The sequence below is a fragment of the Panthera pardus genome, unplaced genomic scaffold (genome assembly GCF_024362965.1).
Source record: "Panthera pardus isolate Hobbes unplaced genomic scaffold, ASM2436296v1 HiC_scaffold_11, whole genome shotgun sequence".
NCBI classification, from domain to species: domain Eukaryota; kingdom Metazoa; phylum Chordata; class Mammalia; order Carnivora; family Felidae; genus Panthera; species Panthera pardus.
The window spans coordinates 3,371,268-3,388,585 of NW_026526666.1; the positions used below are offsets into that span (position 1 = coordinate 3,371,268).

The 17,318-nt window shown below is 38.7% G+C and overlaps 1 protein-coding gene across 3 annotated transcripts in view; it reads left to right on the top strand.

Moving 5' to 3' along the window:
• The window catches only part of PDZK1 (PDZ domain containing 1), a 42,960-nt gene extending 25,649 nt beyond the window's left edge, over nt 1-17,311 (top strand). For 2 of the 3 annotated variants that reach the window (XM_019436508.2, XM_053890396.1), the window contains exons 7-9: nt 5,609-5,851; nt 14,904-15,194; nt 16,508-17,311. In XM_019436508.2, coding sequence (XP_019292053.2) covers nt 5,609-5,851; nt 14,904-15,194; nt 16,508-16,561 — 588 coding nt within the window. In that variant the 3' untranslated portion in view covers nt 16,562-17,311. The remainder of the gene's footprint in view (nt 1-5,608; nt 5,852-14,903; nt 15,195-16,507) is intronic. The other variant, XM_019436512.2, reaches the window with a different exon arrangement.
• The last annotated feature ends 7 nt before the right edge of the window (nt 17,312-17,318 follow it).

Sequence of the window (17,318 nt, forward strand, 5' to 3'; positions counted from 1 at the left end):
AAATGATAGAGAGCGAGGAATATGATAGGGGTGGTATTAGCCCCTTTTTACAGATTTGCAATTTCTTAGTGTCTCTAAACTTCATTTTTTTAAGTCACCCATCCCAGCCAGTATTTGAACCCAAGTTGTTTTGCCGAGTGCAGGGCTTGAACTCACGACCCTGAGATCAAGACCTGAGCTGAGGTCAAGAGTTGGATGCTTAGCTGACTGAGCCACCCAGACACCCCTGAACCTAAGTTCTTAATTCATTCCACCATATTCCCTCTCAGCACATCTTGATTAGGTATTTCAAGATACTTGTGTAAAGAAAATTGAAGAGTAAACTGGATGATAGAAGGATTTGTGGGTTTTTAGCTAGTTGTATGGCCATACTTGAAGGATAGTTGATATTGGAACAATGTCAGTCTGCATAGATGTCTCCAATGGTATTCTGCATATCCTAAGCTGCTTCTAATCCAGTTTGGAAACATGGAAAACGTTTAACGTACTTTAGTCATACAGATGGCTTAATGTGTTGATGGGTAATTAATTTACTAGAGATTATAATATTCAAAATATTCAGGATAGAAAGAAGCATAAAAACTAGTAAGTTTAACTTTAAACAGGAATAAATTTCACATACTAATTTAAAACTAAATTGTATGCATATCAAATGGTGAGACCTGATTTGAGGACTATAAAAAAAGAACAGAAACCTGATGATACCCTACATAGCTGCCCCCATCCCAAAAAGGCAATTTAAACGGACACTTGGCTTTTGGAGAGGACAGTTGGTCAGACCGTACTTAAAATGACTAGTAAGTAATGTATGCTTGGGCAAGTTACCCTGGCTGTACTTGTTTCCTTAGTTGTAAAGTGGGGATAGTTACTGTGCAGTGTTACATGAGCTAATATTTAGAACATTCAGAATAATGTGTGGCATATAGAAATGTTGTTTAAGTCAACATCGTGTCCAGTTCTGAGAACATGACTATAAGAAGTCCAGTATCAAGAAAGGTAATTGGAGCAGAGGTTTTAGAAGTCACCATGTGAGTATTTAGCTTGAATAAGCATAGACTTTTGGGGAGGAAAGGAGAGTATCTTCAAGAATTCGAAAAGCAGGCGTGCCTGGGTGGCTCAGTTGGTTAAGCTTCCAACTTTGGCTCAGGTCATGATCTCAGGTCTGTGAGTTTGAGCCCCGCATCGGGGCCTGCACTGACAGCTCAGAGCCTGGAGCCTGCTTCCGATTCTGTGTCTCCCTCTCTCTCTCTGCCCCTCCCCTGCTCACGCTCTGTCTCTCTCTCTCAAAAATAAACATTAAAAAAAAACCCAACAATTCAAAAGACTAAATGATAACATGATGACTGTGTAAGGGGACAGATATGTTAATTAACTTGATTGTGGTGATCACTTCACAATGTGTATGTATATCAAATCGCACTGTACATACACCTTGAATATATAGAGTTTGTCAATTACACATTAATAAAGCTGGAAAAACCATGAAGCACAAATTGACAAACTTGGAAGTGGAAATAGACAATTCCACAATAATAGTTGGGAGATTCCTCGTTCTTAATCACAGATTGAGCCACCAGACAGAAGATAAGGAACTCAAGGACTTGAACAAAATTAACTAGATCTAACAAATATAGAGCACACTCTACCCAACAACAGCCCCAACTGAAACTGCCAGGAACAGGGTGAGCCATTTTTGCTGAGTAGTGACCTCCCAGCTTGTGGAAGAGTTCAGACAGAAGTCAGGAAGTCACTTCTCAGGCTGCTATAAAGGGGATTCTGGCATTAATTCTTTTCCACTCCCTCCTAATTCTATGGCAATGATTTAACTATAATGTTTTGGTTAATACAAGAGAGAATTTTGAAAAACATGCCTTCCCCATCTTCTTCCTCCCCCTCCCTTCAGCTCCTCTAAAGCAGGTTCCACACAGGGGTGGGTGGCTCTTTGAGATATAACTGTGAATGAAACAAACACCTAAACAAGTTCCTGGCACATACTAGGCACCCAGATATCTGAGAGTGAATGAAACTCACTAAGTGTTTAATGTTACTATGCTTGTCCTCAAGATTAGCTACTGTGATCACATACAGTTGATTTGCCCTTTGGGTAGTGATGTTGGAGGTGTATTTGTATGTAACAAGTCACTGATAACTTTCCACATTTCATTTTATTTTATTTTTTGTTATCATTTTTAAAATAGAATTCATTGTCAAATTGGCTAACATACAGTGTGTGAAGTGTGCTCTTGGTTTTGGGGGTAGATTCCCATGGTTCACTGCTTACATACAACACCCAGTGCTCATCCCAGCAAGTGCCCTCCTCAATACCCATCACCCACTTTCCCCTCTCCTCCACCCCGCCATCCACCCTCAGTTTGTTTTTTCTCTGTATTTAAGAGTCTTGTGGTTTGCCTCCCTGCCTCTCTGTTTGTAACTAGTTTTTCCGCCTTCCTTCCCCCATGGTCTTCTGTTAAGTTTCTCAAGTTCCACATATGAGTGAAAACATGATACCTGTCTTTCTCTGACTGACTTATTTCACTTAGCTTAATACCTTCCAGTCCCATCCATGTTGCTGCAAATGGCATGATTTTATTCTTTCTCATGCCAAGTAATATTCCATTGAATATATAAACCACATCTTCTTTATCCATTCATCAGTTGATGGACATTTAGGCTCTTTCCATAATTTGGCCTTTGTTGAAAGTGCTGCTATAAACATTGGGGTACATGTACCCCTATGAATCAGCACTCCTGTATCCTTTGGATAAATTCCTGGTAGTGCTATTGCTGGGTCGTAGGGTAGTTCTATTTTTAATTTTTTGAGGAACCTCCACACTGTTTTCCAGAGTGGCTGCACTAGTTTGCATTCCCACCAACACTGCAAGAGGGTTCCTGTTTCTCCACATCCGCACCAGTATCTGTTGTTTCCTGAGTTGTTTATTTTAGCAACTCTGACCAGTGTGAGGTGGTATCTCAGTGTGGTTTTGATTTGTATTTCCCTGATGATGAGTGACGTTGAGCATCCTTTCATGTGTCTGTTGGCCACTTGGATGTCGTCTTTGGAGAAGTGTCCATTCATGTCTTTTGCCAATTTCTTCACTGGATTATTTGTTTTTTGGGTGTTGAGTTTGATAAGTTCTTTATAGATTTTGGATACTAACCCTATATCCAATATGTCATTTGAAAGTATCTTCTCCCATTCCATTGGTTGCTTTTCAGTTTTGTTGATTGTTTCCTTCAGTGTGCAGAAGTTTTTTTATCTTGATGCGGTCCCAATAGTTCATTTTTGCTTTTAATTCCCTTGCCTTTGGAGACATGTCGAGCAAGAAATTGCTGTAGCCGAGGTCAAAGAGATTGTTGCCTGTTTTCTCCTCTAGGGTTTTGATGGTTTCCTGTCTCACATTTAGGTCTTTCATCCATTTTGAGTTTATTTTTGTGTATGGTGTAAGAAAGTGGTCTAGTTTCATTCTTCTGCATTTGCTGTCCAGTTCTCCCAGCACCGTTTGCTAAAGAGATTGTCTTTTTTCCATGGGATGCTCTTTCCTGCTTTGTCAAAGATTAGTTGGCCATCCATTTGGGCCCAATTCTGGGTTCTCTATTTTATTCCATTGGTCTATGTGTCTGTTTTTGTGCCAATATCATACTCTCTTGATGATTACAGCTTTGTAGTAGAGGCTAAAGTCTGGGATTGTGATGTCTCCCGCTTTGGTTTTCTTTTTCAACATCACTTTGGCTATTCAGGGTCTTTTGTGGTTCCATACAAATTTTAGGATTGTTTGTTCTGGCTTTGAGAAGAATGCTGGTGTAATTTTGATTGGGATTGCACTGAATGTGTAGATTGTTTGGGTAGTATTGCCATTTTAACAATATTCTTCCAATCCATGAGCATGGAATGTTTTTCCATTCTTTGTGTGTTCTTCAATTTTCTTCATAAGTTTTCTATAGTTTTCAGCATGTGGATCTTTCACATCTTTGGTTAGGTTTATTTCTAGGTTTTTTATGGTTCTTCGTACAATTGTAAATGGGATCGACTTCTTGATTTCTCTTTCTGTTGCTTCATTGTTGGTATATAGAAATGCAACCAACTTCTGTACACTGATTTTGTATCCTGCAACTTTGCTGAATTCATGTATCAGTTCTAGCAGCCTTTTTGGTGGAGTCTTGCAGGTTTTTCATGTAGAGTATCATGTCATCTGCGAAAAGTGAAAGTTTGACTTCTTCTTTGTCAATTTTGATGCCATTTATTTCATTTTGTTGTCTGATTGCTGATGCTAGGACTTCCAACACTGTTAAGCAACAGTGGTGACAGTGGACATCCCTGTCATGTTCCTGATCTCAGGGGGAAAGCTCTCAGTTTTTCCCCATTGAGGATGATATTAGCTGTGGGCTTTTCATATATGGCTTTTATGTTGTTAAGGTATGTTCTTTCTATCCCGACTTTCTTGAGGGTTTTTATTAGGAAAGGATGCTGTATTTTGTCAAATGCTTTTTCTGCATCTGTTGACAAGATCATATGGTTCTTATCCTTTCCTTTATTAGTGTGATGTATCACATTGGTTGATTTGCAAATATTGAACCAGCCCTGCAGCCCAGAAATGAATCCCACTTGATCACGGTGAATATTTCTTTTTATATGCTGTTGAATTCAATTTACTAGTACCTTGTTGATAATTTTTGCATCTGTGTTCATCAGGGATATTGGCCTGTAATTCTCCTTTTTTGTGGGATCTCTGTCTAGTTTGGGAATCAAAGTAATGCTGGTTTAACTTTCCATATTTTAAAGACAGAAAGAAATGTGGAACATTTGCAAGTATATAACTGAAAGGTCTGAAATGTAGCTGAATTGGGTAACTATGAGGTTCTTGGCTATTCTTGTTTAGAAAGGAAGATGTGGTCTTGTGGTTAGTCAGAGAATTGATAACCAGAGGACCCCAATCTAATTTTAGCCAGGCTGCTGAACAGCACAATTTGGGGCAGAGCACACATTGTACTCACTTTCAGTTGCCTGATTTTGTACTCGTTGCCTAATAAAAGTCCTGGACACTCGTGGGCAGCAATTTAACTGCTGGTCCAGGATCTTGCCATACTCAAATCTACCTTTTTGATTCTCTCAATTAAAACCCACAGTCTAAGCTGTTAATTCTATTTACAAAAACCAGTCATATGTTTCCTGTTCTATGCCTCTTTTGTATTCAAGACCATCACACTCTTCTTCACATGGATGGTCTGGGAGTTGAGATGGATTAGAAGTATTTAAAGATCAGTTTGGCATAACAGAAGTTTCAGCTAATGGTTACAACAATAAATAATAAAAACGAGTATAACAAATTAGTACGTGTACTTCAGATGGTGGTAACAGCTTTTATTTTATGTATATGCGTATTTGGTTACGTGTTTATACACATTACTCATGACCGAGCTCAATATTTCTTTATACCTTTTCTGGTTAGGGTGGTAGAGAAATTTTACTGCCCCCAATCAGATGTATCTGCAAGAGCTGTGGACCATGTATGACACCTTGTAAATTAAGCCAGCACATTTAATAAAATATAACTACTCATACTTACAATTCATGTTTTTTTTTTTTTCCCCTTTCCTTTCCTTTCCAAAGGCTCACTTTTCTCCATTTCTCTACTATCAAAGCCAAGAACTGCCTAATGGTTCTGTCAAGGAGGCTCTGGCTCCCGCTCCGGCTCCCGCTCCGGCTCCCGCTCCTGTGGAGGTTTCAAGTCCAGATACTACAGAGGAAGTAGGAGATCATAAGCCTAAACTCTGCAGGCTGGTTAAAGGTGAAAATGGCTATGGCTTTCACTTAAACACCATTCAGGGTCGGCCAGGCTCGTTCGTCAAAGAGGTATGGTAATCTGGTTCTAGCAGCCCAATGAACACACCACAGTTAGGAGAGTCCTAGTCTCTCCCACTCATTGATGGCTTAGGTTACATTGAAGGCCTACATTAATGGTCTCACTTGGGTTTAAATAAATGCTGCCATGGTCCCGTACCCTTTAAGGTAGTGACGAGTACATCCTAAGCTCACATCTTTTATTTTTCTTAAACATCTAATTGTCTTTCGGTACTTTCAAGTCAAATAGAGTGAATCGACATGACTGTAGTTGACAGTCACTACCAAGTCTGACTGGGAGTGATACTTGTTTACTCCTGTGCGTTTGGCGTAATGCCCCCAGCCTATAGGGAGTGACAGCGAGACTATCCCCATAGCTCTCAAGTTGGGAATGAAGAAGGGGAACCTATGAAATCTAATTAATGCTCCAGCTCAGAAGACCTACAATATGGTACTCAACCACTGTAATGCTACTTATTTTCTTCTGATGATCTTCATGATTTTTTAAAAATTGAAGTATAGTTGACATACAATGTTCTATTAATTTCAGGTGTACAATGTAGCATTTTCACAATTATATGCATTACGAATTCTCATCATTGGTGAGTGTAGTTACCACTGTCACCATACGGTTATTAAATATTATTGACTATATTCCCTAAGCTGTACTTTTAATTCCTGTGATTTACTTATTTTATAACTGGAAGCTTGTACTTCTTAATCCCCTTTGCCTATTTTGCCCATATCCCTCCCCCATCTGCCTCTGCTTTGGCAACCACCAATTTTTTCTCTAGATTTGAGTGTTTGTTTTGTTTCTTGGATTCTACATATAAGTGAAATAATAAGGCTGATTTCTGTCTGCCTTTGGTCCATCCATGTTGTTGTGAATGGCAAGATTCCATTCTTTGTTATGGCTGAGTAATATTCCATTGTGGACCCCTCCCTCCCCCCATCTTCGTTATCCTTTCATCTACTGGTGGACACTTAGGTGGCTTCCATATCTTCGCTATTGTAAATAATGCTGCTGTAAACAAAGGGGTGCATAGATAGTTTCAAATTGGTGTTTTTGTTTTCTTTGGGTAAATACTGAGAAGTGAAATTGATGGATCTTATGGTATTTCTATTTTCAATTTTTTGAGGAATCTCCATACTGTTTTCCATAGTGGCTGCACCAATTTACATTCCCACCCACAGTGCGCAGGGGTTCGTTCCCTTTTCTCCACATCCTTGCTGATACTTGTCATTTCTTATCTTTTTGATACTAGCTTTTCTGATAGGTGTGAGGTGACATCTCATTGTGGTTTTGATTTGCACTTTCCTGATTAATAATGGTGAGCATCTTTTTATGTGTCTGTTGGCATGTGTGTGTGTTTGGAAAAATGCCTATTCAGGTCTTCTGTGCATTTCTTTTTTTTATTTTTTATTAAAAAAATTTTTTTAACATTTATTTATTTTTGACAGGGAGAGACAGAGCATGAGCGGGGGAGGGGCAGAGAGAGAGGGAGACACAGAATCTGAAGCAGGCTCCAGGCTCTGAGCTGTCAGCACAGAGCCCGACACAGGGCTCAAACTCACAGACCGCGAGATCATGATCTGAGCCGAAGTTGGACGCTCAACCGACTGAGCCACCCAGATGCCCATTCAGTGCATTTCTTAATTGGATTATTTGTTGTTGTATAAGTTCTTTATATATTTTGGATATTAACACGTCATTGGATATATCTTCTCCATTCAGCAGGTTGCCCTTTCATTTTGTTGATGCTTTACTCTGCAAAACCTTTTTAGTTTGATGTAGTCTGAGTGGTTTCTTTTTGCTTTTTTCCCCTTGTCTGAGGAGACAGATCTACAAAAATGTTGCTAAGGTCGATGCCGAAGTAATTACTGCCTGTGTTTTCTTCTAGGAGTTTTATGATTTCAGGTCTCCCATTTAGGTCTTTAATCCATTTTGAGCTTATTTTTGTGTATGGTATGAGGAAGTGGTCCAGTTTCCCCAGCACCATTTATCGAAGAGACCGTCTTTTCCCCACTGTATATTCTTCCCTCCTTTGTTGTAGGTTAATTGACCATATAAGCGTGGGTTTATTTCTGGGCTCTCTGTTCTGTTCGTTGATCTATGTGTCTGTTTTTGTGCCAGTACTACACTGCTTTGATTACTGTAGCTTTGAGGATACCTTAAAATCTGAGATTGTGAGACCCCTAGCTTTGTTCTTCTTAAGATTGTTTACCTGTTTGGGATCTTTGTGGTTCCACACAAATTTAGAATCTTTTGTTCTAGTTTGGAGAAAGCCACTGTTGGAATTTTGATAGGGATTGTATGGGATCTGTAGATTGCTCTGGGTAGTATGAACATTGTAACGCTATTCTCCCAATCTATAAGCATGGAATGTCTTTCCATTTAAGTGTGCCATCTCCACTTTCATCAATGTCTTATAGTTTTCAGAGTACAGGTCTTTTAAAACTCTTTCTTAACTTCCTTGGTTAAATTTATTCCTATGTATTTTATTCTCTTTGATGGAATTGTAAATGGGATTGTTTTCTAAATTTCTCTTTCTGCTACTTTGTTATTAGTGTATAGGAACACAACAGATTTTTGTATATTAATGTTTTTGCTTTTGCAACTTCATTGAATTCATTTACTCTAATAGTTTTTGGTGGAGTCTTTAGGGTTTTCTACATATAGTCTCATGTCATCTGCAAATAGTGACAGTTTTACTTTTTCCTTGCCAATTTGGATGTCTTTTGTTTCTTTTCCTTTTCCAATTTTTGCAGCTAGAACGTACAGTACAACGTCAAATAAAGGCGGCAAGAGTGGACATCCTTGTCTTCCTCCTGATCTTAGTGGAAAAGCTTTCAGCTTTTCACCGACTACATTAACCGAGGGTTTGTCATATAGGGTCTTAATTATGTTGAGGTATGTTCCCTCTAAGTCCACTTTGTTAAGTTTTTATCATGCTGAATTTTGTCAAATATTTTTTCTGCATCTATTGAGCTGGTCATTAGATTTTTAACTCTCATTTTGTTAATGTGGTGTATCACATTGATTTGTGGATATTGAACCATTCTTGCATCCTTGGAATAAATCCCACTTGATTGTGGTTAATGATCCTTTTAATGTGTTGTAGAATTTGGTCAGTTAATATTTTGAGGATTTTTGCATCTACGTTCAGGAATATTGGTGTGTAATTTTGTGTATGTGTGCGGTGTGTTTGTCAGGTTTTGGTATCAGGGTAATGCTGGCCTTGTAGAATGAATTTGGAAGCTTTCCTTCCTCTTTGCTTTTTTGGAATACTTTGAGAAGGATAGGTATTAATTCTTCTTTAAATGTTTGGTAGACTTCACCTGTGAGGCCATCTTATCCTGGACTTTTGTTTGTTGAGAGTTTATGATTCCTGATTTTGTTACCTGTAATCAGTCTGCTCAGATTTTCTATTTTTTCCTGACTCAGTCTTAGACGATTCTGTTTCTAGAAATTTATCTATTTCTTCTAGGTTGTCCAATTTATTTATTTTTATTGAAGTATAGTTGACACATGTTCTATTAGGTGTACAACATAGTGATTCAACAACTCTAAATGTTATGCTGTGCTCAACCACAAGTATAACTACCATCTGTCCCTGTACAACACTATTACAACATCATTGACCATAGTCCTGCTGTAACTTGTTCTGTTACTTGTTCATTCTATAATTGGAATCCTGTATCTCCTACTCTCCTTCACCCATTCTGTCCATCACCCCAATTCCTTCCCCTTTGGCAACCATCAGTTTATTCTCTATTTATGGATCTGTTTCTGCTTTTTTTTTTTTTTTTTTTTTTTACATCCTACATATAAGTGAAACTATATGGTATTTGTTTTCTCTTATTTTACGTCTAGGTCCATCCATGTTGTCTCAAATGGCAGATTTCATTTTTTTTTTTTTTTTTTTTTAACGGCTGAGTAATGGACACTTAGGTTGTTTCCATATTTTGGTTATTGTAGATGATGGTGCTATAAACATAGGGGTGCATGTATCTTTTCAAATTAGTGTTTCCAGTTTCTTTGGGTAAAATACCTAGTAGTGGAATTATTGGAACCGATGGTATTTCTATTTTCTTTTTTTAAAAATTTTTATTTATTAACATTTAATTTATATCCAAGTTAGCTTATAGTGCAACAATGATTTCAGGGGTAGATTCCTTAATGCCCCTTTTAGCCCATCCCCCATTTAGCCCATCCCCCCTCCTACAACCCCTCCAGTAACCCTCTGTTTATTCTCCATATTTAAGAGTCTCTTTTTGTTTTGTCTCCCTCTCTTTTTTTATATTATTTTTGCTCTCCTTCCCTTGTGTTCATCTGTTCTGTGTCTTAAAGTCCTCATATGAGTGATGATATTTCTATTTTCAATTTTTTGAAGAACCTCCATACTATTTTCCATAGTGGCTGCACCAGTTTACAGTCTCACAAACAATACATGAGTGTTCCTTTTTCTTCACATCCTTGCCAACACTTGTTATCTCTTGTTGTTTTGATGTTAACCATTCTGACAGGTGTGAGGATATCTCATTGTGGTTTTAATTTGTGTTTCCCTGATCATCAGTGGTGTTGAGTATCTTTTCATGTGCCTGTCAGTTATATACATGTCTTTGGAAAAATGTCTATTGAGGGCCTCTGCCCAATTCTTAATCAACTTATTTGTGCTGGTGTTGTTATCATTTGCAAATATCTTCTCTCATTTAGTAGGTTGCTCTTTCATTTTATTGATGCTTTCTCTGCTGTGTAAATTTGTTTTATTTTGGTGTAGTCCCAATAATTTAGTTTTGCTTTTATTTCTCTTGCCTGAGAGCATATATCTAGAAAAATGTTGCTAAGGCCAATGTCAAAGACATTACTGCTTACGTTTTCTTCTAGGATTTTTTGGTCTCAGGTTTCTTATTTAGGTCTTTAATTCATTTTGAGTTTATTTTTGTGTATGGTGTGAGAAAGTGGTCCAGTTTCATTGTTTTGCATGTAGCTGTCCAGTTTTCACAGCCCCATTATTGAAGAGGCTGTCTTTTCTCCACTGTATATTCTTGCCTCCTTTGTTGTAGATTAATTGACCAAATAAGCGTGGGATCATTTCTCGCCTCTCTATTCTGTTCTATTGATCTATGTGTCTATTGTTTGTGCCAGTACAACACTGTTTTGATTACTGTAGCTTTGTACTATATCTTAAAAAAAATTTTTTTTTAATGTTTATTTATTTTTGAGAGAGGGAAAGAGTGTGAGCAGGGGAGAGGCAGAGAGAGGGAGACACAGAATCTGAAGCAGGCTCCAGGCTCTGAGCTGTCAGCACAGAGCCCGACACAGGGCTTGAACCCACAAATAGTGATAGTTTCTTTGGTGGAGTCTATAGGGTTTTCTATGTAAAGTATGTCATCTGCAAATAATAATTTTACTTTTGCCTTATCAATTTGGATGCATTGATTTCTTTTTTCTTGTCTGATTCTTATGCCTAGGTTTTCCAGTGTTGTGTTGGATAAAAGTGGCAAGAGGGAAGGTTGTCCCATTTATTGGCTTCTAAGTTTTCATAATAGTCTCTTATAATCCTTTGTATTTCTATGCTGTTGCTGGTAAGTTCTTTCATTTCTCATTTTGAGTCCTTTCTTGATGAGTCTGCCTAAAGGTACACAATTTTGTTTATATTTCAGAGAAGTAGGTCTTGATTTCATTGATCTTTTCTATTTTTGTCATCTCTATTTCCACTCAGATCTTTATTTCCTTCCTTCTACTAACTTTGGGTTTTGGTCCTTTTCTAGCTTTTTCAGGTAGAAGGCTAAATTGAGAATTTTCTTATTTCTTAGGGCAGTATCTCTATAAGCTTCTTAGCACTGCTTTTTACTACATCCCGAAGACTTTGAATTGTGTCTTTATTTTCATTTGTCTCCATGTTTTTGTTTTTTTTCCCCCTTCTTGATTTCTTGGTTGACCCATTCATTGTTTAGTAGCTACATGGAGTAGCAAACTCCATATTGGTGTTCTTTTTAGATTTTTTTTTGTGATTTCTAGTTTCATACTGTTGTGGTTGGAAAAGATGTAGGATATGATTTCAATCTTAAATTTATTGAGACTTGTCTTGTGGCCTAACATGCGATCCTGGGGAATGTTCAATATATACTTGAAAAGAATGTGTATTTAGCAGTTTTTGGATGGAATGTTCTGTATATACCTGTTAAGTCTGTCTGGTCTAATGTGTTGTTCAAAGCCCCCATTTTCTTATTGATTTCTGTCTGGATGATATATCCACTGATCTAAGTGGAGTGTTATAAATCACCTACTGTTATTGTATTACTGTCAATTTCTCCTTTTATGTATATTAAAAATTGCTTTATGTATTTTGGTGCTATGTTGGGTGCATAGATATGTATAATTGTTACATGTTGGATTGTTCCTTTTATCATTATGTAGTGCCTTTCTTTGTCTCTAGCTGTAGTCTGTTTTAAAGTCTATCTTATTGGGGTTCCTGGGTGGCTCAGTTGGTTAAGTGTCCAACCTCAGCTCAGGTCATGATCTCATGGTTTGTAGTTTTGAGCCCCATGTTGGGCTCAGTGCTGACAGCTCAGAGCCTGGAGCCTACTTTGGATTCTGTGTCTCCTTCTCTCTCTGCCTCTCTCAAAAGTCAATCAACATTAAAAAAAAAAAAACAAACTTATTAAAAAAAGTCTATCTTATCTAATGTAAGTATTGCTACCCTGGCTTCTCCCCCAGCCCCCTGCTTCATTTGCATGGTATATGTTTTCTAGCCCTTCACTTTCAGCCTGTGTCTTTAGGCCTGAAGTGAGTCTCCTAGAGGCAGCATATAGATGGGTCTTGTTTTTATATCCCTTCAGTTACCCTCTTTTGATTGGAGCATTTAGACCATTTACATTTAAAGTAGTTATTGATAGGCATGTACCTACTGACATTTTGTTACTTGTTTTCTGGCTATTTTTGTAGTTCTTCTGTTTCTTTCTTTTGTTCTCTTCCCTTGTGATTGATGACTTTTGTGTTATGCTTGGATTCCTTTCTAATTTTTTGTGTATCAATTATAGTTTTTGGTTTATGGTTACCATGAAGTCCCTACATAACATCCTAAATATATAGCAGTGTATATTAAGTTGATGGTCACTTAAATTCAAGTATATTCTAAAAGCACATGTTTATTCCCTCCTCTCCACATTTAACTTATTTTACACATCTTTTTATTTTGTAAATTCCTTATTTTTTTTTAAAGATATGATTGATTTTACTACTTTTGTGTTTCAACTTTCATATTAGGTTTATAAGTGACTGATTACCACCTTTACTATAGGTTTGCTTTTATTGGTGAAATTTTTTCCTTTCATAATTTTCTTCTAGTTATGGCCTTTTCTGCTTAGACCAGGTCCTTCAACATTTCTTACAAGGCTAACTTAAGGGTTGTGATTTCCTTAACTTTTGTATGGGAAACTCTTTCCCCTTCAATTCTGAAAATAATCTTGGTTGGTAGAACATTCTTGCATGTAGGTTTTTTCCTTTGAGCCCTTTACAGGCCCGAGGGAGAGTGGCATCTAGCTCAAAGTTACTACTGAAAAATCAGTTGAGAGCCTCATGGCATTTCCTTTGTATGTAGCTAGCTGCCTTTAAGATTCTCTATCTTTAATCTTTGAGATTTAAATTATTATGGGTCTTGGTGTTCCTCCTTGGGTTCATCTTGTTTGGGGCTCTCCTGGACCTGAGTGTCTCCCCAGGTTTTAGGGAGGTTTTCAGCTATTATTTCTTCAAATAGGCTCTCTGTCCCTTTCTGACAGGAATGACATGAGTGTTACTATGCTTGAGATTTTCCCAGAGATTCCTTAACCTAAACTCAATTACAATTTTTTTCTTTTTGTTGCTCAGTTTGGGTGCTTTCCACATTACCTGTCTTTGCAGATCACTTACCTGATTCTTCTGTATCATCTGTTGATTCCCTCTGGTGTATTTTTTCCAGTTATTTTAAAAAACCAGAGTTAAAGAGATAGAAAATATATTCTGTAAGTTCTGAGTTCATTCACTCAGCAGGTTGATTGCTCATCTCCATTTTGTTCAGTTCTTTAAGTTTTGTCTTCTTTCCATTTGGAGCATATTTTTTGTTCTCATTTTGTTTGACTTTTGGTGTTTGTTTCTATGAATTAGGCAAAACAGCCACCTCTCTCTGTCTTAAAGGAGTGGCCTTGTGTAGAAATGTCCCCATTGCAGACTGTGTCTGCCTGGTGGCTTTGGTTGGAGCCAGCGTCGGTGGCATGGCTGAAGCAGGCCGGCCTGGGCTGAGGGCGGGGCATGGTATTTTGGGGTGCTTTGTGCCCTGGCAGCACAGCTGGAGCTGTAGCAGGCAAAGGCTGAGGGTGTCCTGGTGGGTGCCATCCTGGGGCTGCCTTGCGCTGGTGTGGGCTAAGGTCCAAGGGCTTGCCGAGGTGGCAGGATGGCTAGAGTGCCTGGCCCTGGGACCATCTGTACTATCAAGGTAGAGACGGAATGTAAACAGTGGTACCTGCCAGTAGCTGTGACGCTGGAGAAGTTCAGCGGTTTCCCTCCCATTTGGTGGATGCTCTAGGATTAGTGAGTTGGTTCCCTTCAGTTAGTCCAGCTGCTCTTTAAACTGCTTTTTTGCTGCGCCCCAGTCTGTGTGCAGACCCCTCCGTGCTCTGTCGCTCGTGCAGCGCGGTTTTGATCATGACCGTGCCTCCATGTCTCCTGCTGTTCCTTATGTGGTCTCTCTATCCTTTGTTGTGCAGATACTGTTCAATCAGCCCTCAGTTCTTTAGGAAGAATTGCTCTGTATGTAGGTGTACATTTGGTGTCCGTGAGGGGGGTGGGGTGAGTTCAGAGTCTTGTGCTATCATCTTGGACCCCTCCAATGGTATTCATTTGAATATGGAAGTTGAAGCTTTGAGAAGCAGAAAAGCATTAGAGTGCCTTTCTTCTGTACCTCAAGGAGAAATAACATGGTTAAGAAGAAATTCTCAAAGCCCTCTTTCCTCTGAAGGGAAGCCAATCTAATATTCCCTTATCTGTGCCTGGAAGTGATAATTCAGAACCTCTTTTTCACAGGTGCAGAAGGGCAGCCCTGCTGAACTGGCAGGGCTGGAGGATGAGGATATCATCATCGAAGTGAATGGAGGGAAGGTGCTGGAAGAACCCTATGAGAAAGTGGTGGACAGAATCCAGAATAGTGGGAAGAATGTCACACTCTTAGTCTGTGGAAAGAAGGCCTATGATTATTTCCAGGCTAAGAAAATCCCTATCGTTTCCTCTATGGCTGATCCACTGGATGCCCCCCCTGATGCCAAAGAAGGAACATTGGCAGAACCAGAGCATGACTCACACGTGGCAAAAGAACGAGTGAGTGGTGATAGGTTTCTCTCAGTGATCTAACCTATCAGAGTATGATAAAGTCTTTCATAAGTACACCTCAGGTCTATGTTTGCCACAGATTTCCTAGAATACTAGAAAATTACAATGTAAAGATAAGTCATTTTGGTGGAGAGGAAGTGGTATGAGGACAAGTTTCTTTTTCATAGCATGGAGTTGACAGTAACTGTCCAGAGAAGGTAAGTTTATCAAAATTATAATGGAACCACCAGAAGAACCTGAATCAGACTAGCTATGTACAAATTCTGGTTCTGTCACTTAACGCCCTTGGGCAAATGGATTTATTCTCTCTTTGCCTCATTATCCCCACCTGTAAAACAAGGAGGATTTGTAGGACTGTTATTAGGATTATATTATCTAAGACTACTAAAGCACTTCAAACAGGGCCTGGTTAATGGTAAGCATGAAAATGAACCGTGGTGTTTAGGGACATGTTGTTTTTAAGATCATTGGCGGTGTATTATTGCTAGGGAGGAATAAGCATTACTCTGTATTTGGATTAAATTCCTTGATAAGTCTTTTGCATCATTCTTCTTTCTACTACCTTTAATTCTACTCTATTTACAATTAATTATTGGTAATATAAATTAAATGCTATTTGTTAATGAATACCCACTTAGTCTGGGGGGCTATAATAAAAGACCATACACTGGATGGCTTATAAACAACACAGATTTATTTCTTACAGTTCTGAAGGCTGGCAAATCCAAGATCAGGGCACTGACAGCTTTCGGGTCCGGAGAAGGCCCTCTTCCAGGCTGCACACTGCCAACTTCTTGCAATGTCCTCACATGGTAGAAGGGGATAGGGAGCTCTGGGCGTGGGGGGGTGGGGGCTCTCTTATAAGACATTAAACCCAACCACAAAGGCTCTGCCCTCATGACTTAATCACCACCCAAAGGTCCTACCTCCTAATATCATCACCTGACCTCAGGGTTAGTATTTCAATAGACGAATTTTGGAGACATACATTCAGACCACAGCACACATGGTAGCCACTGACCTTGCATTCGTGACTGCTTCACAAAGAAAGCATTCTAGTTGTCTTTAAAAAATTCAGTGATAGCTCTATAGCAAGTCAATTATAGGACTGTGCTAGCTTTATAGAAAAGATATGCAGACATTAAGAAATTTGTTAGTGTCAAACAGCAAGCTGGAAACAAAGCCAAGTGTAAAATCCAGATTACCTGGCTTCTAGTGAGGGACTCTTCTCCCTGCCTCAAGTCATGCAACTGCTGACATTCATACTCCCACTTACAGATCTTTTGTTCTCTTTTGCACAGGCGCACAGTACAGCCTCACATTCTTCTTCCAATTCTGAAGACACAGAGATGTGATGAGAGCAAATATGTGGCTTTGGCTGACAGCTGTTTCTGGGCGTTCAGAAAGAATCCTTTCCCAAGGAATGAGCTGCCACCCATTTACTGTCTCTGTTAGAGAAGAGCTCCTCTGGGAACCAGTTCATCACGTGTGACTGTCTTCTGTTGTCATTTGCCTTGGGGGCAGATACCGCAATAGATGGCTTATTTATGGTCAACTTAAGGCAGGAACCAGATTCTTTTCAAGTGATCTCTTTCAAGCTTCAACTTAACTACATTTCTTTGTGTGATGCTATCTCTTAATTCTATAGGCTCCTTGAGCACCAAAGATGATTCACAAATCTGTACACGTGAGAGCTCATTATAGTATCTGAGCAGATAAGCCTATTAAAATTATCGTTTTGTAAGAATGTTGTGGTTGCTAAAACAGATGCCATTAAGAATGCCTTTAGAGTCTTCCTTGTTAGCTGATCAAACCTTAATAGTGCTTTTGTTTTTGGTAAACTTGCTTTTATGCTTTAACTTTCATTTTGCCTCTGGAAGTCCCAGCACAATAAAATTCAGGATTTCCTTAAATTGCATTTCTGAATATTCTATAAACCTTCCAACATTTTCCTTTCACAGATGGAGAAAAGTAGGGTCTACAATAGGAAAACTTATTCCAGTTAACAGTTATTCATTGTTTTACCCCACAGCATGAAGGGGCAGATGGAAAGAAAAAAAAAAAAACTGAGACATCATCACCAACTTGAATGCACAGTAATTCACTCTCAAA